This window comes from Hoplias malabaricus, chromosome 6 (assembly GCF_029633855.1).
Source record: "Hoplias malabaricus isolate fHopMal1 chromosome 6, fHopMal1.hap1, whole genome shotgun sequence".
Classification (NCBI taxonomy): domain Eukaryota; kingdom Metazoa; phylum Chordata; class Actinopteri; order Characiformes; family Erythrinidae; genus Hoplias; species Hoplias malabaricus.
This window is the reverse complement of record NC_089805.1, coordinates 34,684,441-34,708,177: the sequence shown is the minus strand read 5'-3', so window position 1 is coordinate 34,708,177 and position 23,737 is coordinate 34,684,441. Positions and strand designations below refer to the sequence as shown.

The following is a 23,737-nucleotide window of genomic DNA, read 5'->3' as shown; positions in this document are numbered from 1 at the left end:
TTAATACCTGATAATATTACACTATAATACTTAAGCCATTTGAGTTAAAACAGAGTATGACTGTCTAGAGACTACTGAGATGTAACACAGAAAGTCTCAAACTGGTGCATTTGGCTGAGGTCCATAGTAGTACTTTGCCAAGTAGCTAACCCAGCTGCTGTATTTATTGTATGTTATTTGTATCAACATTATTGCAAGGAGAAATGTATGAAATTGTGCTTTATGGACATTGTACCACAATACAACAAAGTTTGAACTCTGCATTTAACCCATCCATGGCAATCACACACACACACACACACACACACACAGTGGTCAGTCACTATGGTCACCCAGGGAGACACATGGGTGATAGGTGCCTTGTTAGTTGCCCTTCGGCCATTGATCCAGTCATGGGGATGGAACCAGTGGGACGAGAGAGTGGGTGCAGTAAGCTTCAGAAGACATGTGGAGAAGCTAGATGGAGTGAGTTTCATGGCAAATGTGTAGGGGGTTACTGGAGTGAGTTTCAAGAAAAAATGTGGAAAAGTGTGTGTAAGGAGAAATGCAGAAAAACATTGCTGTAATGAGTTTCAGGAGCCATGTCGAAGAAAAGCTGAGACCTAACGGAGCTAAATGCAAGACACCTAACAAGAACAAGGCGGCCGGGCTGGGTTTGGGATATTTTTGTACTTAATGGGTAGCGTCTGGGCTGTGGTCAGCGTTTAAATATCTTTATCCTGGACCTAAAATCCAACTTTACCATAGCACTGTGGAGCCAAACAGCACAATCCAATCACGGTCATTATCGTTCATTCTGTGTAATGTCAAATGGAGGTGCCACTTTTCTCCTTGGGAGCAGAGGTGTAGAATGAAAACAAGCTAAGGTGTTCAGTCTGGGTAAACAGGCGGAGGGAAGGCTTTGCAGAGGACAGCAGTAATTGCACTTCGTGTCATGAGCCCTCACCAGTCTTCCATCCTCTTCTAAGCCGTCTGAGCAGAGTCTTTATTTTCTTTTCTATTACCTTTGCATCATTGTGAGAAAATGTCAGACTGCCCATGTGTGTGAGCTGTGGGTGTTGTCAGGGCTCCTGGCGCCGTCGCCATGGCCGACAGCGTCTCCACGACTGCGCTGACAAGCTTGGCCTTTTGTCCTGCATCAATATGTATGAGGCCTGGCACTTAGGTGCCTCAGCCAATCAACACGTGTCACTTCAGGTTTTCCCGCCACTGTCAGGCCTCGGAGCCGCCCGTCACCGCAGCCCGCACGCTCTGACCACAATCCTTGACCCCTCATGTCATTTTCACTTCCTGTCTGGAATGGAGGACACTGGGCAGTCTGTTTACTGCTTCTCTAGTGCAGTTATATAACAACATCATGGAATTCCTGAGGTTGGGGTTATATTAGGTGAATTCAGCACAAGTGGAAAATACTATTCTGTAAACTGTAAATGCTGTAAATGAACCAGAAGAGCCTCATATATATATATATATATTATTTTTTTAGTTTTATTTATGCATGTGTGGGATGAGAAGTAGAGCTGAGTATGTGGGTTGTGCCGATGAAAAATTTGCTAAATCCTCTCTGCCAACGCCAAACAGCTTATTCTGCCATTGACTCGTTTACACTCATAACAATTTATTAATTTAACAAACAGGAGACTCAGTAGTGTGTGGAAGAACCATACACAGCCACAACAGCCTGGCACCTCCTCCTCATGCTGGTCACCAGCCTGGTCACACACTACTGTGGGATGGCATCTCATTCTTCAACTAGCATTTGTCACAAGTCAAACAACGTGGTTGTGTTGGTCACTGTGGCATGAACAGCACGCCCAAGCGCAAGTGTTCAATAGGGTTGATAGGCCATTCCATCCTCTCTTCTCCCAAATTCTGGAGGTAGTCTCTGATAAACCCCGCTCTGCGGGGGTGAGCTTTGTCATTTTGGAGGATAGAGTTCAGTCCCAGACTGTGGAGATATGGGATTGCCACTGGTTGCAGAATTTCATCTTGATATCTCTCTGCATTGATATTGCCTCCAATGATGATAAGCCTCGTTTTTCCAGTGAGGGAGATGCCACCCCACACCATCACGCTGCCTCCACCAAAAGATGCTACTTAGTGCAACAATCAACACGTCATTAGCCGCGTCCTCTTCACACGTTGACCCTATGATCCAACTGCCGTAGGCAGAATCTGGACTCATCACTGAACATAACGTTCCTCCACATGTTCAGGTTCCAGTGCATGTATTGCCGGCACCAGCACAAACGAGCCTGACAGTGAAGGGCAATAATGGCAGGCCTTCGGGTAGCCCAATCACACCAGAGATTGGCTGCGTGCAGTCTGTTCTGGATTGTCTGGGGAGAGAGACATCAGCCATATTGCCCTGCAAACCTTGACTGCAAACCTGTAGAAGACAGCCTATGGTACCTAAGTACTGACAGGGTGAGGAAACGGTCTTCTTGGAGTGTTGTCTTCTTGGGACATTCACTTTGCTGCCTGTCTCTGACACCCCCCGTTTTGTGTGGAACTTGGCCTTCAATTTGGAGATGGCACTTTGGCTCACTCCAGATATTGCCACAACTTGGCTTTGCCTAACACCAGCTTGAAGTTGCCCTATCAGTCAAATATGGCATGCTGATTCTTGGAGCAGACACCTACTGACCACTGTAGCAGGGCTCATGCTCACAGGTGCTGCCAATCATGGTGGGGACCAGAAGCTCAAAACAAGTGTCAATAACATTAACAAAATAAGCTGTTTGTCATTGGCAGAGAAGATTTCGCAAATTTTTCATGGGCACAACCCACATACTCAGCTCTACTGTTCATCCCACAAATGCGTGTTCTTTACAAATGTGGCACCATTTAAAAGGGAAATTAACAGGCTTTCCAACCGTATAAGATTTATTGCCAAGAAGCATTGTTACAACAAATAAATAATCTACCAAACACAAATGTCCTTACTTTTTGTGCTTTATATATATCCTCTTTCTTCTAATCCTTCACATGTGGAATATGTCAAGTGTTTATAACAAGTAAAAAGGTATTTCTTTTTTATTTGTTTGTTTGTTTTCAAAATTCTACATCATGCATTTGGAAACTAATTCAAATAATTTATTTTTGTGGATTTATTTTTGTATATATGTCATTTTATAAAAAAATATATTTTCTCATATAATTAAAAGAAGTGAATATCAAACTAAAATTTCAGAACTTAAAATTAAATATTACTTTTGAAGATAACGTTTTACAAGATTCCCAACAGTTGGCTTTTGTTGGGCAATGTATATAATGAATACTATGTTTGTGCCTGAATGTTGCTGGTCTGCATTTGTTTTAAATTACTCTGCCTCATTTCCTTTTGTAGTGTCCCAGATGGGTGTTGCACAAGGACATAACATGTGTCTGGACCCAGGGATCCCTGACCGGGGAAAAAGAAAAGGCTCAGACTTCAGGTGAGAAATGAGGTTATAGATTACTGATTAACAGACTCCATTCAGAGGACAAGGAGGAGAGAAGGAGGAGGAATGCAGTTAATTTAGTGTTTGTAATGCCAGCATGATGAATTGCAAGGGGTGGCGGGGGTTGGCACCTGCTTAATTTCTCATTGGCCTTTTAATTCTCAAGTCTCAGTGGGGATATTTGATCAGAATAAACATGGGCTTTGGGATCTCAAAGGTCAGAGAGAGAGAGAATAAAGGAGTTGAGCGATAAGAAAGTGAAGGGTTAGAAAGAGTGAAACTGAAGACAAATGCAGCAGTAAAGAGGGAGAAAAGAAAGGATGCAAAGCAATACACAGAAATAGATTTTCATTCTTAGGGTTTTAACATTTTGAAATGGAGTCTCACACTTTCAAATGTTTGAAATTGCAGTTTAAACATTTGTTGATGCTTGTAGCGTGAGAATATATTATGAAAAACTTTTGACAGGAAATTTGGCAGATTCACACACATTTTGTGACCAAAAATAGCAAGGATTTTACATGATATGGCTTTCTGTGATTGGAAGTGCCCCAACACACCACACAATAAGATGAGATCATTTTCCCACAGTTGAGGCATAAGACTTCTAACGCTGTTCAATACTGTTTACTAATTTTGGCACATTTTAAATGTTAGTTGGAACTGATAATAGTAACAATAAATAATGTATCCAAAGTTGCACAGACTAAAGTTTATATTTAATGAATTAGGAGCTTTAGGAAAAATAAATAAATCTCTGTAGAGAATGTATTAACTTGAAATCAGTGGATGCAGTGGTAGTGTTCTCATGAAATTACAAGCCATACAAGCAACACCTACTAAATCTGCCATCACTTGGAAAACCACTACATAAAGCCAGGTCTAACGCCTAAAAGAGACCAGATAAAGTGAATGAGAAAGAGCCACCGAGCCATTTAACTGAGTCAAAGCAGAGCTATGGCAATGTGATTTTTGTAGTGAAGTGGTACTACAGACAAGGCCCATGGAGGCAAGGCGTGAGGTGGACTGTCGTTGTAACCCTGCTGTGCCAATGGCAGTGCCCCAGAGGACACTAACACAGATAAATGGGCACAATCCTTTCAACCTCGCTCGGTCTCATTTCACAGCGGGGAAGTGAAAGACAATCGAAACTTTTTAGCAGAACGTTCTGCACTCTCTTTAGCTGAGTACTCTGTCATCAGATGCGGGTAGTGGTGAGAGTGTCACGTCTGGTCAGAGAAGGGTCAGTCTCTACTAAGATCATACAGTGTCAGTATTCGGGTGCGCTGCTGTACATGCACACATTCAGATCAAGGGACTACACCCAAAATAAAGCTATCACTTTGTACCTGAGGTCAGCATGACTCACAAAACCAAGAATCTACACCCAAATCTAGCACAGAATTATCTCAGAATCCACCTGCAGCTCCAAATATATCTGTTTAGCCCTAACACCAACAACTAAGGAGCCTAAAAAACACGACATTGACAGCTTCTGGTAAGTGTAATTCATTGTTTGCATACACTGGGGGTCTGCCTCAAAACCCTGGTTACCATTTTATAACATAATGTTTGTGCTCCCAACAAGTTGGCTGTCTACTGAAAGAGTATAACAAGGTGTAATTTTAATAGATCACAGAATGTCCTGAGCCACTGAAGAGAGCAACGCTTTAAATTTGGAAATGGCTGGATGTTTATACTGTTGTTTTTATTTGTGTTTATAGGAAAGTTTACTACAAAGAAGCTCAGTTTCAGAGGAGAAAGTAACACATATTTTATTATTTTCTGTCAAAACTGTCCATTACTCTGTTCCTACAAAGTGAATATGATTAAAGGGCTCATTAAAGAAAAAAAAAAAACATGGGCAGATTCAGTGCACTAAACTCTGATGTTATTGAGAGTGAGGGGAATGATTGTAAGCCACGTGAGGTGAGGGGAATGAGCAGTGAGGTTATCGCTGTCTGCATAGATATATCAATAACCTCTTTTATAAGGCTGGATGTAGGCTGGAAGGCTATCTACTTAGACAGCTGCCTATGTGGGTAGTGACTAATAAGGCAGCTCAGGAATTAGGACAAAAATAATCCTAGACAACCCTTATATAGAGTTAATTCAACGATAATAAAATGCACCTATTTTGGACACTGATGTATTTCGTTAATTATTCAGGCATTTAAAAAAATGAAAAAGAATTTCTCTTTAAAGAATGGAAATTGACTATGAGAAATTCAGAGGTGATATCTGAGCCCAAATTGAGCCCAGCAAATATTTGAAAAGTGATGTGTGAGATTTATGAAACCCCAGCATAAATAGTTTAGAGATATAACACACACACACAGGGTTGAGTATGAAGCTTTGCAGGCGAAAGGAGCCGGAGGGTGGAATGAGGCAGAGGAGCTCTAGAGGTCTACACTGTTTGGTGAGCTTCCAGGAAACACATGCACACATTCTTGCACAGCAAGCCAGTGAGGAGAGAGGTCACCTGAGAATGGCAAGATCTAGACAGTATCAGAAATCAGCAGCAGTCTCCTCATCAAAGTGTTCCAGCTTTATGTGCCAGATTAAACGTGAATGAATGAGTCCCCTAAAATATTTTATTGCCAAAGTGAATTTCTTTCCTATTATGGGTGCAAATTAAGAGTGAGTGTTTTTGTGTTTTTGTTTTTCAGACGTGGGGCCACAGTGCACTTCTCCTGTGATGAGGGCTATGAGCTCCAGGGCTCCAAGAGTATCACCTGCATGCGTGTGACAGACAGCTACGTGGGCTGGAGTGATGACCGGCCAATCTGCAGAGGTACTGCTCTAGCTGCCTGAACATCTACCAAACAGCATTGCATTGTGGATAGTGTTCACCATTTTAGAGGACAAACTCCATAGCAACAGAACAAAACAATGGACCGGGCGAAGAGCAAGCGCTCCCAGTATTTTACAAAATCCATGTAAAGAAAGCCCAGTTTAAGCTTCTTACTGAACGTAAGCAAAGGCTAGAGACAGACATGAGTAATTCGGACTTGATTGCAAAAAGGGCAAAGTGGAAACGAGAACAACAAACCCAGCAAAATACTCATAAGCCCAGAAGGAGTAAATCTAGAGGCATAAACAGAGAGAACGCTTAACTGAAGGAAAACAAAGTGTGAGATTTTCACATCATTAGAGTCTTGAAACACTGTTTAATAGCTCTGCGCCTCCTTCACCTACTGATACAAGTGCTGAGAGACGCTGTGAGCACCTGGTCCAAGCGCTGCACTGTTTTCACCTATAGTCCATTAAAGCGCATATTAAATTGATCTCTCTTCACGTGTTTATTTCTTTCAAAATGCTTATTTCCCCAAAATTGTATATGTTCTCATTAATATACAATTTTGTTAACAACATTCTGTTTAGGCCTAATTTGTATGCGCTCTATAATGTTTAGAAAATATTTTAGAATACTTTTGTGTAATGCATACACATTTCAAATATTCAAGCAAGAGATGCAAAGGATTCATAGGTGGTACTTGGAGGATTTGATTTGATAATACGTGGTACTTTGTCTAAAATGTTTAAGAAGCACTCTCTTTTAGGGAAAAGCTGAAGAAGAACACCACGGAACGTTATTTAGAAAAAAATAAAAGTGATTGACAGACTTGATACGTATGAACATACCATGGACGTGTGCTCTTTTCCCAAAATGCCTTGCGTTGTTCACAATGTGTGAAGTCACGTTCCCATTCCATATATATGCTTATATTCTTACACATTCGTATAGTTGTTAAACAATGTGTCTTCTTTTTGAGGGGCATATACCACCTGAAATATATTAGCATACCGTTCATACTGGTATAAGATAATGTAGAATGTATCTCATGCCCCATATGCTTTGCATAAGGGAAGATAATGGAGATGGAGCAGAGGGAGGCTGAGAGGAGAGAGACTAACATGAGAGAACAATCTGCAGCAGATTTCCTGAGAGAGAGAAGAAGAGAGAGAAGATGGCTATCACTCTTCAGTAATCAGCTTATTTAGCTGCACTCGGCTCTGATTAATTACTTTATTAAGCTTTACTAATTTTCTGAGTGTGATTGGCCTGGAGAGCTATCATGGCATCATCCCTCCTGCAACTGTCACATCTTCAAAAGAACCATTCTTGACAGCAGTGCCACCGTTTTCAAGGGCCAGTGCATATGGACACCCTCTTTAACAGTGCAAGTGGCAGCTTTCAGCTTCATTGTCTTAAAAAAGTGGAGCATTTTGTGTGCCTGGCCACTTACTGCACGGATTAGGACATTTTTGAGGATTATCCCAAGACAGATGTGCGTATGGTAAGATGTCATGCAGGTTAATACACTTTATCATCACATTATCCACAGCGCAGAGCAGACTGCCCTGCAGGCTAACACATTTCTTAGGCGTTCCAATATCCTCAGCGAGGTTATAGTGTGTCCTCTACGCTTCTCAGACACATATTCAGTTCTGTGCTAAAAGTCATTGACCGCTTTTTATTTATTTACTTTCCATCAAGATGGCCATTAAGTATGATTTTTCAATGTTAAGAAAAAAAAAGAAAGAAAACATGAACAGAAAATTACACAGAAGCCTAAACCAGTAAATTAGTATAATAATATACATATTGATCTGTATCTATTTTTTCCACACTCCCTGTATAAAAGGAACGACTGTGACTGTGGGGAACTGCAGTTCTCTCTGGTTTGTTTACGTTCAGAAGATCAGTATCTTTTAATGTGGAACTGTATGTTTTAGGCCCCTCCCACAGGGATCTGTTTATTTTTATAAACTGAGTTTTATGTCTGTCTTTTAACCTCCCATCCACATGAAAACAGAGTCTCATAAAATTACAATATCACTATATTTTAGATTCATAACTTGTGAAGTGCACTACATAGGGAGTATGGATTGTTGATTTAATCTCTGTGTTGCTCTCATGCTTCGTGGTGTTTTGATGTCTCTCTTAAACAGACAGTATGTCCCCCTGCTGGACTGGTATGATAATGCAGACGTTTTCTTGTATATGTCTGGACGGGAATATTTTCAAAAATGGAGGGAGGAAAATCTTAGTTTTTAAAAATAAATGGATCAGTGTGGACTGAGGAGAAAAACAACTGTTGTTGGTACATGGCTGAAGTTAAACTTGTCTTTAGGTTTTTTATTCATTGTTTGAATTACCACAGAAACACATTGTAACTCGAGTTGTTTAGCTTTGTTGCAAATTCGGTCTTTATTTCCATGCAGTTAGAAGCCTCACAAATCTATAGTGTGTTCCTACCTAAATAATCTGAAACAGCAAAAATAAGTCAATATTACCCACCTTTGGAGCAGGAATAAACCAATATCCTCATCTCCTTTCATGAGTTTCAAAATTTGCAGGGCATTGTTTGCTGTGAGCAGAAAGAGAGTAAGCCTAGCATGTCTGATCTTGCCACTTTGTTTTTTTTTTTAACTCATTTACTGACACTGGGGACATCTGGATTTTATTAAGTGCTTTTTTATTTTGTTATAATTGTGAATGTCACCTTTAAAGCTTTCTTGTTGTGGAATTGTTTGGTCTCTAACTTTTCAGTGTTTAAACTCCCACACACATACTAAAACCCACACTTTCACACCTGTTAATACTGACTCCTCAGCCCTGTGATATTGATTAATTTTCAAGCTATTGTTCAGCAAGCTGTGGACTATTAGGCTTTCATTAATGTGTTACATCCCCGTTCCTCCAGCAGCAGCTTCTGCACAGTGGATACCCGACACGACAGTCTGTGGGAGAAACTTAGTCAGACAGTTTGTGATGGATGACTGCAAGCGCTTTTGTTTTTGATTGTTTAACGATCAGCTTTTGGTTTGTAAGCCCTCGCTGACTCTGACTATGGAGCATTGCAGAAGAAAAGAGAATGAATATAGAATTGAGAAAGCGTCTGCAAGCCCAGACACACTATGCTCCTCTCTAAGCCCCATTAGTCATGTGAAGAGTGGTGATATTTGGCGTTTGTGTTCTGAAACCCATTTCAATCACTTGCTCCCTTTCACCAGCAATGTAGAGAATGATTATTCGTCTTGTTTCATTGATTTAGCATGACTAAATGCCAGGTCATTACTCAAAATGGCCCTGTTAATTGCAAAGTGCCGGGGGAAAGTCGGAAACTTGAGAATAATTAAGACAACAATGTTTCACGGTGCCGCCAAAAAATTATTCATAAATCACCATGTTGTAAAACATGGAAACCAAGAGAATAAACAAATGCACACTACACAAATGTCACCGTATGTCCTTGACTGTGCAAAGTACAGTAAGGTTATTTCTTGATTTCACATATTTTTTTGACATAATGATAGCCTGCAACAAATAAGCTATATGCAGGCCATAATTTTGGATTTATGTTTGCTGTTGGATTATACACAGGGAGATAATACGATAAAGACTTAATCATATCAACGTAAAGTTTGCAAACCATAAGAGATGAGCTATAGTCATGTAAGATGAAACCACTTTCACAAAGAGCCAATTAATAGCTATAATTTCTAGTCCAGTTAATAAAATGCCCAAAGGCAAAAAGTGGTTCTTTGGCAGGAAGACTCAGCAGGTTCAAGTGGAGAGTTCTACTTCTGTGTCCCAGTCTTTTACAGTCTACTGTGTGTGTCAACACATCTAACTCTTGCAGTGCATTTTAGGTATTAAAAAAAAAAGGGCTAGATTTCACACTGATCCAATTCGGGGAGAATGAGATTAGCCGTAGCCATGGGGAAACACCTCTAGAGAGCTGGGGTGATTATCTAATTACACTGTCTCCAAGTGCCCCTCACTGTCCCCGTGAGACTGGATTCCACCTTAAGGGCTCCAGCATCATGCTGGTCTATCACACAATTAGAAAGTAAAGTTTAACAACACTATCGTGTTTTGCATATTAAAGTATAATTTTAGAATTTTTGTTAAAATACTTGCTATTTTTGCTTATGTTTTTTTTTTAGCTTGTTTACTCTCTTCCATTTGCTAATGACTGGTTTGAAGACCACTGTTTACATTGATTTAGGTTTTTATCCTGAGTGAGAAAGGTATTGATAACAGTCTTGCCTGAGGATTCTTACTGAAAAAGTCTGGTGCTCTTGCCTAGACAAGGAATCAGACCGCAGTGTGCTCCATACAGGGAGATGATTTTGAACATAAAGCTATTCCAGCGGATTTCAGAGTCAGTCCTGGGAATCCACTACTGTGCTATTTAAACCACACCCTGTTGTAACATGAACCAGCTCTGCACCTAATTATAAAGCCCTCAGTAAACTAGATCACATGAGCTAGAGGCAGAGAATACCTCAAAGACTGTGGTGTGTGGTGTTCTGGGTCACTAAGACTAGGATTGAAACCACTGTGCTGTACCCTCTGCAGAATTTGTTGGGAACTCCAGTGCTGGTCTAGCTCATAAAGGGTTTGATAATTAGCTGATGAGCTAGACCAGGTCTGTTAGGGCATTTGGGGTTTAAAACTTTGCAAGGCAGGGGTCCCGAGGGCTGTTAAGAACCACTAGTCTGTGGTATTTCTTCAGAGAACCCTTTGTGACCCCATTATTTTTTTAAAAGTCCAGGCACTCATTGATTTATTGTGTAGTTAAAATGGATGCAGTGGGAATGTATTTCAGGGCATTGTTTTCTCTGAGAAACTAACTTGACTTAAGTTCTGCACACTGCCTGAATGTTGGAGGTACTATTAACCTGAAAATTAACTGAACAGGAAAGGTCTAGGACTGTGATTGAACACATACTGTGAATGCCCTGGACCTCTTAAGCGAAACGATGGAGAATACCAAGCACCAGAGATTACACATATTATATTATGAAGGTGAAAACTGTGGTCAGCGGGCCCTGGTGTTAATTAACTTTTTTTTTTTTTTTTTAAGGATTTATTCTTTAATGTCAACCCACCTTTAAGTATGCTAGGAGTACTGAGTGTGGTTGTGTGTGGTTGTGTGTGTGTGTGTGTGTGTGGCCCCCCTGAGGAGCTCACCTCAGACATAGCTCATTAAGAGCCACAGCTGGTCCCAGACCTGCAGACACGTTCATTTACTGCAAACATACTGGCTGTGCCCTCCCTCTTCATTAGCCAGTGAACACTTTCATTCGGGGAGGGCTTTAAAGTCCTCCTGGAGGACATGGGAGTCACACAAAAGAATGGAACTCGTACAGAAAGTCACCCAAAAGTCAAGTTGCCACCAAAAGTGTGGAACCCTCAAAAGGTCTGTCAAACTGCAGGCCACATGCTGTTCTAGTCAGAAAAGCAACAACCTGAAATAAATCATTTTCTGGCAACTTGGGAAATAGTAGTTACTGTAATTTCCAAATATTGGCTCTAGCCCAAGGGTGTGCTTCTGTTATCATCCTGCTTTAATCACTGAGGTTACTGATATGTTGTATTAGCTCATTGGCTCGGTTAATCTGTCTCTGAGAGTTAGGTGATTGCATTGAGCTTCAGTGAGCTCTATTTGGAAAACCAGGTTTTGTTCAAGAGCTTGGTCCAACTAGTGGAAACCTATAACATATAAACCCCTGCAGGTGTTTGGGTTTTTTTTTCAGCCTATGTGTGATTGAGATATATATATATATATTTTATCATTGGAGTTATATTTGTACTTAGCAGCCCCAGGAAGCACCACTGTAAAACATAATAGCCAATCATAAACTAACTGAGTTACTTGTTGCTTTATCCAGTTACATAATTGACTTTTGTTGCACTGTTATTGTAGCTTTCAATTTTGTGATACTTTAAATCACTGTTTATTCACATAGGATAAAGCAGCCAGTTTCCACCATTATTTAAGGTCTTTTCTTTATAAAGAACCTTTAAAGTAGACTATTAACATGATATAAAATGAATAAAAAACATAAGCATGTGCAATTGGTGTAAATTGTGAGCATCAGATAATTCTGATCAAATTACTCTTAATTCATTTCAAATTAATGCCATATTAGCTACTAGGCCATTTTAGACATATTAGACTACAGCACATTAACATTAACACAATTTTAAATTCATTTCAACAGTTGTGTGATGTTTTAAATGCAAATGTGTTCAATTCTCTCTCTCTCTCTCTCTCTCTCTCTCTCTCTCTCTGCCCCCCAGCACCCATGTGTGGTGGTCAGCTTCGTGGCCCCAGTGGTGTCATCACATCTCCAAACTTTCCAGTTCAGTATGATAATAATGCCAACTGCACCTGGATCATCACCGCTTCAGACCCCAGCAAGGTATTTCCTTTACCTGCAAGAGCCCATATTTTTCTGTTTTTCTTTTGTTCATTTTGTCAGCTCCACTGCCCATACTGGGGCACTTAGTAGTTCTACAATCAAAGACTGCATTCCATCTGTTGCTCTGCATACATTGTTAGTTCCCTTTTTAAATTTGTCAGGACAGTATACCTGCTGGAGGCTTTAAACACTGGCCACAGTATAGACACACCTACCATGCTTGTCCACCTTCTAGATGGTAAGACAATATCTCATGTCTTGCAGCATGTTTTTTTTTTGTTAATTGTCCTCTAGTTCAACAGTGATCACTGGGCACTGACCACAGGATTCTGGTAGCTGAATATGTTTGTCTAGTGGACTATTTTCACTCCAGCAGTGAAATGGCAGGGTTTAAAAACTCCAGCAGCACTGCTGTGACTGATACACTCATACCACTACAACGCACATAACCTGCCACCATCATGTGAGAGTCTCTGCAGTATGTGTAGACCGCTTGGAACAGGTTGGCAAAGTTTGCAGAGCAACAGAATACAGCCTGGAATTTTAGAACTAAAGAGTGCACCTTTATGGTCAGTGTTCATTTTAATGTTTAGACTGATCCATTTATGTGGCTGATGGCTATTAGATTACTGATATTGATTGGATATTGAGAGTCTGGTGGAAGGAGAGAAGTGACTGAAAAAAGTTAGACTGAGAGAGGGCACTATATCGAGTGAGCAGAGAGGATATTACTGAAGTGAGGAAGCCATAGTGATGACTTTGTGGCCCAGTTCAAGGCCGTACACCGCTTGCCAAATTTCTTTCTCTGGGCTCAAACAAATGGTTTTACAAATCTCTCTTCTTATCACGCTGGCTCAGAGGGGAGAGGAGAGTGGGCAATAGGAGGGATGGACCGCTGCTCCATTAATGTTCCTGTTTTGCCAGCCCTCCCTCTCCCTGTCCTGTGGGTAATGGACAGTTCTGCTTCACACTGTCTGGGCCTGCGAGAGAGCCACTGATGAAGATGGAGCATGGCTGTCCCCGGTCTTTACAAACGTAATGACATTCTATTTTTGTGTCACCACAATGGCACCTAGAGGCGACATGGGGTCAGTCGTGATATTGAGGTAGAACTGGGGCTGTGTGAAAATGTTCCTGACAATGAGCTTTGTATTCACTTCACCTGGGCCATTGCCCACACACTAGCCTCTCTGTGCACAGAGATATCAGCCTCTATGCTGCCACTTAATGCCTGAATTCTATGCATATCCAGTGAGCTCACACAATAATGGAAAAAAGGAAGGGACAGAAATGTAGTGGATATTAAGGTACACTGAGTAATTCAAGGTCAACCTACTTCTCTAAAAACAATCTTATGCTGGAATGTAGTTGCAAAAACTATTGCACTCAAAAGAGACCTAATATGTAGGCATCAGTCTAGAAGATTGGATGGGTATGGATGAGCAACAACACTCAGATCCTTAACTCGTTCATTCTGTAGTGTTGCTAGATGGCAACGTGATTTATTTATTTATTTATTTATTTTTCTGACGCAATGAAACTTGTCAACTGACAGGCTCTCAGTCACAAAAAAAAAAAATATATATATATATATTTTTTTTTTTTTCATTCATTCATTTTTTGTAACCCTTATCCAGTTAAGGGTCGCGGTGGGTCCAGAGCCTACCTGGAATCATCGGGCGCAAGGCGGGAATACACCCTGGAGGGGGCGCCAGTCCTTCACAGGGCAACACAGACACACACACATTCACTCACACACTCACACCTACGGACACTTTTGAGTCGCCAATCCACCTAACAACGTGTGTTTTTGGACTGTGGGAGGAAACCGGAGCACCCGGAGGAAACCCACGCGGACAGCACACCAACTCCTCACAGACAGTCACCCAGACAGTTTTCTCCTTAGATAAAATGTTAGCTTTTTTCATGCAGAATGTAAAATGCATGAACAATTTTAATACTGTAATTCATTAATCCCTCTACAGCAACACTGTACACTGTATTCAAATTAAACTACAATCTCCAGTACAATCTGCAATATACAGTGAGTCTTTTTTTGGGCCATATTGTTTTTTTTTTGTTTGTTTGTTTGTTTGTTTGTTTGTTTTATTATTTTTTTATATTTTTGTTTATATATATATGTATATATAATTGGTGTTAATCTTTCACTATTAATTGGAATGTACTATGAAATTAGACTGAATTACAATCTTGCATTTGTTCAACCAGAGCACAGCGTGGTAGGTAGTTCTATTTAATTGAAAGCTCATTGATTTGCGTATTTGAATCAAGTAAATGTTAAGGCATTAAGAGTAACAGCAGAGCAGCCTAGCTGACTACAACAGGAGCCTAGTTTGTGAGCTACTGAAGCTGTCAAATAAGAGATTGTAAACACTGCAAAGGTCATTAAGTTGTCAATATCTGGATTATACATTATTAAGTGGATGCTAAATTAAGGATTTGGATTTGTACAAACTGGTTTAGAGCGATGTGAAGTGGAAACTTAAATAAAAATCATTCAGACTAAAGCAAATAAGTGAGATGAGGAACAAACATATAGAGATTTACCACATTTCATAGCAGCTGATAGTATAGGGACACGGCTTAATGAGTGAGTGTAGAAGGAGGAGGATGGATGTCTGTAGGGACTGCGTGATGGGAGGAATTTGAGATGAATCCCCCACACAGTGTCAATATGAGCTTTGAGTCTAGACACTAGCTTTCTGTTTCTAGACAAACGGATCCCCAGGAAGCAGGAAAAGACAAAATTAGCTACTCAGAGAGAAACGGCTGATTGCTTTTGTTGTTTCTTTCACTTTTAATTATCAGCCTGTCTTTGTTTAGTGTGTTATCTTCATCCAGCTGATTGGTATTAACTGCCACTCTGTCTCCGAAGAGCGCTTCATTGACTAAAATCCACTCCTCCAGCCTAGTCCCTGTCCTTCCAGTCAGTGTGTGGGGTCCAACAGTGTGATCGCCATCTTTTATTTATTTATTTATGTATTTTAATTCTTTCAGGGACACGTTTGTTTGTGGCTTGGGGTGATGAGTTTTGTTCAGTGCTTTCTTTATCAGAATGCAGCCATTTTGTTTTTAGAGGCTTAAGCTGTTGGTTGTGCAGACATAAAAGCGATAAGAATGAAACAGTCCTGTCACGATTAGGAGAGTTTCATGTGTCAAGGCATTTGAAGCTCTGCTAGCTTAGAAGGCTAGCATTGTGAATGAGGGCATTGTGAATAATTGCTAATAGCCGTGGCTCTAGCTCTTACAGTGTTGAAGTATTGGTTAAATTATTGTGGGCTACAGAGGGATGTGAGCTGAAAGACAGCTCAGTATTGCAGGCCTTCGCAGCATGTCACAAGTTTATACTCGCTCATGGCATCTTGACTTTCTGAAAAAGAACTTGTGGCTCTGGAGTTTACACCCTCTCAAGAACTCAGTGAGTCAGCTCAGTCTGCCTCCACCCACAGAACTCTCAATCAATACTATACACATTATTTCCCATGAAGCAACAGGATACCTGCCATACCTGCACAGAAGACATTCTGAGCCAAAGTGCAGCAACAGAGTGAAAGGCCAGAAAAAGGTAAAGCAAGGCATAGTTCCATTTATCTGCCGATCTGACCCAGAATGCTGCTTCTCCTACTCCTGGCAATTTTCATTACCCACTGTGTTTACTATAGTACAGAATGCAATTTGCATTTATATAAGCTTTTTCATTAGGAGCTGGTCTCAGAGCACTCAAAAAACATTAAGAATTTGGCAGAAATGTGGCAGACAATTTAAAATAGGAGACTAGACAGCACACTTTTTCTAACTTATGCTGTATTTTCACTTGCATATTTTTTATGTTTATCAGCTGAGTGCAATAATCCTGAAAAACTCTAGGCTTAATTATTTTATTTTCATTTTAATGCTCCCGTTTTCCACCTGAGAAATGTTTGCTTCACTTTTTCCATCACTTACTCATGCATCAAAAAAGCATTACAATTTTTTCACCTTGTGCCTACTGTTTGTTTCTCTAATGCACTCAAAGTCTTTGCGTTCAGGAAAGTGGGAATTGTATTTCATTTAAAAAGCAGTGCAAAGAGGATTTGAGGTATAATTGGGCTTTATATCTGCCTGCAATCTAATGAAGATGGAATCATAGACATAGGCTATGCATAAATAGCCCTTTTCAATGTGCTTTGAGAAGGCTGTTAACCCAGGGATAATCAGGTCAATGCTGCGTTAGCTCATCAATAGAAGGATTTCTACAGCTCACTTCCAGTTATTTTTTTCCTTAATACCTGCAAGCTGTTTCACTGCTACTGGGCGGAGGTGGGTAAATGGACAAATTGTCAGAAGACCGGTAGTAATGTAGGTGATGGGCCTGTGTGCAGGTGATAAAGCTGACCTTTGAAGACTTTGACCTGGAGCGTGGCTACGATACTCTAACGGTGGGCGACGGAGCCGTAATTGGCGATCAGAGGACCGTCTTTCATGTGTGAGTACTTTTGTCCTCCGTCTCTGTAGCACTCCTCCTTGTTATTCTCTTCTGATTTCTTTTCTCTTTCTCTGTGTATGTGTATAGCTCCCCCAGTCCCTCCCTCTCGCTCCCTTTCTTTCATCTCTTGATGTCCTCCTCTCTTTCAACTGCTCTGGCTCCCTCCACCACCTCCTCTCACCCTGTTTCTCTTCATTTCATCAGCTCTTCTCAGTAGCAGCACATGGGAGAAAAACCCAAAGCTCGATTGTCAATCACTTTGCCTCTCAATGTTACAACAAGATCACCCCGTGGGGGGAGGCAAAAATAAATAAATAAATAAATTTAAACAAACTTCCCACGTATTGATGCCTGTAATGCGGTTTGCCAAACCAGATGCTTTGGAATGTTTCTCAGAGTGTTGTTATTAATTGTGCCAAAATTTATGGTCTTCATAAAGTTTTATCGATGACGTTTTATGTGTGCTCTCTGGCAGGACTGAGAGAGTGCTCCTGTATGGTGGTGTCCCTGGGTGCTCTCCCTCCTGCTCTCTCTCTCTCTCTTTCTCTACTTCCTTCTCTCTCCCCCTCTCTCTCTAGGCGCACAGAGACCCAAATAGCCTAATGTGCTCAATTAGTGGGTCCCATAAGCCCAGAGCCAGAGGAAGTCCCTGATCAGCCAAGCCTATTGGTATACAGTACATTAGGAGCAGAGTGAGCTTGTGCACTGGGCCCGTCTAATGTCTTCTGTTTCCTGAATGTGTTTCCAGGCTGTCGGGGACCAGCACTCCAGACTTGGTGGTCAGCACCAGCCATCAGATGTGGCTCAATTTCAAGACAGATGACACCAGTGGGTCTTTGGGTTTTAAAGTGTCTTACGAGGGTAAGTCACATCAAATTGGCTATCATGTATAGACATTGTTCAAGTCTTTCTGAACACTGTGATGCGTGCAGTTATCTTGGAAATGGGATTCAGGCAAAATAAATAAAATAAATTAGGCCCAAAAGGGTTAATAGGGTGGACCATCAACCATCAGTAGCATACTTGGCCAAATAAATCTGATTCTGATTCTGATAGTATTGCAATGTTCTTCAATGTCATTCCTCCCAATATCACGATAACAGTCAAAAAAGATGTATTGTGCCCTATCAGACACTGGTGACGATTCAGCTTTGAAGAAGTACCACACTGTATGATTACAGCAGTCAGAGTGTTGTGAGGATATGCATGCATGGAGAAATCTCTGGTGAGGTCTCTCTACAAGCAGAAAAATTAAGTTCTCAATGACTGCAATCAAACCACTGCATCGATGGTGTTCCTTTTATTGTTGCTGCCTAGTATCACATGAATAAACATGGGACAATGGTATGTTTGATGTGTATTGTCACAATGATTATATGCGGTCCTTTGGGAAGAAGACTTCTGTATGACAGATCTATTGTGTGTCTGAGGTCATTGAGGTCTGCACTATTTACCATTCCATTACGCTGCCCCTTTTCTTTATACATTGCTTACCAACTGTAACAAGAAAAAAGCCTTTAATCTTGTTCAGCTGAAGAAAAGGCAAGATGATGCCAGGCTGTAAATTCTCTTGTGGTTCCTTTTTAGGGGGCTTTTTAAACCCGCGGTATCTTTTAACTCTTCTCTATTCAGTCTGACCCAGTAGATGCACCACTTGCCCCTCTCTCAGCATATTTGTCGAACACGACAACCCAGCATGATCTCTCTCTCTCTCTCTCTCTCTCTCTCTCTCTCTCTCTCTCTCTCTCTCTCTCTCTCTCTCTCTCTTACACACATACTTTCACACACTTTTCTGCTGTCTTTATCATTATTCTCTGTCTCCAGAAGTTGAAGGGGGTCATCTAAGCTGAGCGTGCTCATTTCGCTTCATTGGAAAGTGGCTCCCTCTTTTGTAGAAGCAGGAGAACATTGCGGAGCAGGGAACAGTAATTTCCTTTTTGTTCGCTTTAGTCTCTCCACGCCCCGGTTGGAAACAGTTGCCGTGCAAACAGCAGCACTTTCATCCAGGCCATTCTTTAAAATTGTACAGTGCCCAGCAACCATTGGGAATTGGCGCCTTTTCCTCCAGACGGTTTGAAAGCCAACAGTCACTCCCAGATCCGCACTGAAAGCCCCCAGCCTGGAGTTATATACTTATATTTCATCTGCAAAATAACAGGAAAGTAGAGCAGAGCACACACCCCAACATAATTAAAACAATGAGAAACACTTAATGAAGTTGAAGGATCTCTTTGAACCTCTCTACCTCCCTCCCTCTGAGATTAGATGCTTCCCCAAATTATTTTATTTCCTATTTCCATACTTTTTAGCTGAACTGGCACATACAGAGCAAGACTCTTTACAGTAATATTTCTGACAGAGTAAATTAAAAAACATGAATACAGATCTCTCTCTCTCTCTCTCTCTCTCTCTCTCTCTCCCTCTCTCTCTCTCCCTCTCTCTCTCTCCCCCACTCCCATGGCACGACATGCTTGCATGGTGACATGTCACTGCATATCCTACATTATAAGATGCATTTGAGATTAAAAGTTAGGGACATTTTTGCATCATCGCTGCTACACCATGTTAAAGACACGACAAATGCCCCATTACTGTCACTGGCTTATTTATGAGCTGATCTGTTATTAAGGCAAGGAGACAGAGGGGCATGCCACAGGCATCTCCTTCACCTCTGCTAGGGGGTTTGAGCTTGTGAGTTTCTTTTCCTCCATCAGTCTTTCTCCCCTCACACTATATGCAGAGTCCCAAAAGGGAAGATGAGCTCTAATTCAGCAAGCACTATAGGGACCATGCTGGGCCCCAATACTAAAAAATGCACAAGGGAGATTGAGGCACATCCAAATGAGTAATGAGTAAAATGCAGTGTTAAAAGAGTTACAATTAGAATGTGCAGTTGATAATGTCATTTTACTAAAGCAACCTCATCCAAGAACACTGCCATCCATCTCACAGATAGATTGGACACATCTGGTTCACACAGCAGGTGTTAATACATTTTAGGGGCATGAGACTTTTCTAGTGAGTGTGACAGTTACCCACCTCTAACTGTATGGGAAATGACTCTAGTGTAAATAGGCTTGCTTGATTTTTGTGGGTTCTACACTAATAACCTATTAATCTACTATTGCCACACCGGAGTGCCCAAAGCCCAGAATTAATTCTGCCTAGTGGCATCCACCCATCAGGGCATTCATGCACATCCTCACAGCAGCCCCAGAATCAGTCTGAGACTGATACACATCACACCAGCAAAATCAAGATCCATGGGACTGAGGAAGAGGAAGGCGGATATCAGACATCAGTTCAACATACAACCATACCTACAATCACAAAAAAGCCAATCAGGTCCAAGCAAGGTCTGGAAGGAAGCAAACAGTAGAACAAGCTGTTCAGTATGCAGAGGCAAGGCTGGGCTAAGATCCGTTCCAGCTTTCCAAATGGATACCATCAAAGGCAAGAAAAGGCATCTCCTAGTTCAGGGGAAAATGGGAACAGCAGTAGAGGATTCAAGAACTTGCAAGCTTTGGAAAGAAATACTCATGGTATCCAATATTTCATTCAGGGAGGATACACTGTACTTCCAAGCCCACATCTGCACATATGAGGGGAAAGCAAAGTCACCTGCATACTCACTATGTACCTGGAGCACATACTCAGCTGTTGTGTAAAGACATTGTATGAGGGAAGGTACCAATGGAGACACTGTCAGTTCCTGTAGACTTTTGCCTAAACCATCAACACAGGAGCTATGGGGGCAAAGCAGGCTTTCATTTTTTCTTAAAGGCTTGGGAGTAGCCAGTACCCTCCAAAAGACCTTCTGCAGTCATCCTCAAAGCTGCAAGGAACTGGAAGATGTGGGAGAACCTTGAATGATGGCCGAAGTTCCCCAAATATAACAATGCCACCACCCTGCAACCAGGATTTGCCTGTCCCTTGAAAAGATCACTTGGAGGAGGCCTTTGAAAGTAATGCTTTCCAGGTGTACAGGGGTTGGTAGCAATAGCTAGCAGGCTGGATTGAGAGGGAAGCATCTTCCAATGGACGCCGGATATAGGGGATTTGCAGACTGTTCTTTAGCCAGAGCCTCCCGTGACTGTGCCTTTGAGGGAAAGAGGAAGAGGTGAGTCATCCATAGCATCACTGATGCAGCAAAGATGGCCTCAAAAGTGGGGTGCCATGGTATCAGGACTAGCTTTACCTGGTGAGCTCTGGTGTGGCTTGGAATGTCTGGCTGGGTTGTGGAATGTGTGTATGCCACTTTTGAGGCCCTTTTTGCTGCATCAGGGGTGCTATAGATGATTCACCTCTTCCTCTTTCCCTCAGTGCCACAGTCACAGGAGGCTCTGGCTAAATAACAGACTGCAAATCCCAGCAAATATATATTCCATTAAATTTTTTTCCTCAAGCTTTTAGTTTGTCATTTTGATGTGATGTATGCTCTCATAGCAATATCACTTGGTTATTTTTATTTTTGTAATAAACATGTTGATATCTTCATATTCTGTTTATTAATGTAGAGTAACACCTTGCCCTACAGTATGTATAGAGACCCTCTTTTGGCATAATGCATATTTCTTTTCAGAGTGTCTGTTCTGAAAAAATCTTCTGTGGTTGTGTGACGTGGCAGGTGCATGTGTGAGTGTATAAATGAAGTGCGAGTGCAGCTGATGGGTGACTCCAGGTGCATTCAGAAAAGTGGTTTAGACTTATGCATTTGGTTGAGGATGGATGAATTTGTTTGCACTCGTGCCTTCCTGCATTATTAGTAATCCTTCACTGGGAAGTCACTCAATTCCATCTGGATTTGCAGAAGGAAAAAAGAGAAAGTGAGGGAGGAATAAATCAGTGGAAAAATTGAAATGGGTAAATAACAAATGTCAGCCCTTATGAAAGTGCACATGTCAGCTCTCAGTGTGAGAGTGTTCAGCACAAGGCCGAGGACAGCTGAAGCACTGTGAACTCATACATGCAAGGGAGGGCATGCATGTAAACACACACACACACACACACATACACATTTTTCATATGAACTATAGACAATGACAAATCATGTATTTTGATAAATTACAATAGCCTGTTAAGCATGTTGTGTGCTGTTTCAAGAGGCACTATACTAATTATTTGCTCATTTACCTCATATTAATAACTGCACAATTTGCTGGGATTAATCACATTGTCTCTTCTTAAGATCAAAGCTGAAGTATAAATGTAAGATGAACACAATTGAAGCTTATTTATAGTAGCACTGTATGTTGATTAAAATACTTAATTGCAACAAAAAAAAGGTTAAATGTTACTACTTGTATTTTTGGGAGAGATATGCATGACTAATTTTGTTTTACTTTATTGTAATGTCTCAGTGTAGTTTTGGTGAAAGTTTGTGAGGGAGCTTTAACATCGGGGACACAGTTTTTAATCGTTAACACCACAGAGTCCAAAACATTAGGTGTTGTGTATGTGTGTGTGAGATAGGCTAAGAGAGTTAGTTTTGTTATTTAAGGCATATTTCAGCACAAATAAAAAGTAATCTACCTTCTGAACTCAACAGTAGTAACGTGTTTACATCGCTAGATAAAACACATCACTCGACTCTGCAATGACTTATGGGAGGAATTTCTTACCAAATTGAGTAAATCCGTTGTTCTCAGCTTTTTAGACAAATCACCACCCGTTATTAAACCAAAACCTTCAAGTCCTATCACAGAAACACACACACACACACACACACACACACACACACACACATACAAACATGTACACAGTAGGAATACATATGTTTACACCACTTACTGTTTTAGTGAAAGGGCAGAGCCTAGCCATGCAGTAAAATGGACTAGATCAGTGAGCTTTAAACGCAGATCTACTTCACTATCCGTTTTGTTAAGGTACTTGGTCTTGGCATTTGTCTGGCAAGTGGTAAATATGTTTTACCAATTATTTATGGCCTCCTGATTTTGCAGTCCACACTAGCATCGCAAGATTTTTCTTGGTATTTGAAAATTGAGGTAGCAGCATTCTTTATTGAGGATGTTAGAAATATCATAACTCAGTATCAGATTGTGTAGTTTACAAATAAAAATGTCTTAAATTATTTAATAATTCTTTGCCATTAAATATGAACATTTTCAGATGTCATCTGTCATACCATCTCAAGATGCTTCACATACCACCAGTGGTGCACAAAGCACAGTTTGAGAAACACTGGAGTAGATGATTAATTAGAATGTAAAAAAAAAAAAAAAAAAAACATTAACTGGAAATGTCTGCATTTTTTCATTTGTGGTAATGTGTTATTGTGACTGCACTGATGTATAGGCTGTAAATGACAAATGTACATAGTAAGAACTACCTAGCTATACCAAGAGCTCGAAGTAGGATTGCATATTATATGTAAGTTGAGCTGACTGCACTTTGGCTTTGCTATATAGTCTTCCGTGCTCAAATGGGTTAGAGCATACTTATACATATTAAGCCAATCCTGCTAGCTTGCTACTATCCATGCCTGCCGTGAGTGCTGTGACCCATCAAAGATAGCTACAGGGAGCAATTTGAATATAGCATACTGTGCACACCATCTCACAAGTCT

General features: G+C 40.9%; 1 protein-coding gene across 1 annotated transcript in view; it reads left to right on the top strand.

The window, feature by feature from the left end:
• Window positions 1–23,737, top strand: part of csmd2 (CUB and Sushi multiple domains 2) — a 340,194-nt gene that overhangs the window by 171,793 nt on the left and 144,664 nt on the right. The window contains exons 8-12 of the mRNA XM_066674957.1: window positions 3,350–3,437; window positions 6,113–6,237; window positions 12,544–12,665; window positions 17,048–17,151; window positions 17,900–18,012. Of these exons, the coding sequence (XP_066531054.1) occupies window positions 3,350–3,437; window positions 6,113–6,237; window positions 12,544–12,665; window positions 17,048–17,151; window positions 17,900–18,012 (552 nt within the window). The remainder of the gene's footprint in view (window positions 1–3,349; window positions 3,438–6,112; window positions 6,238–12,543; window positions 12,666–17,047; window positions 17,152–17,899; window positions 18,013–23,737) is intronic.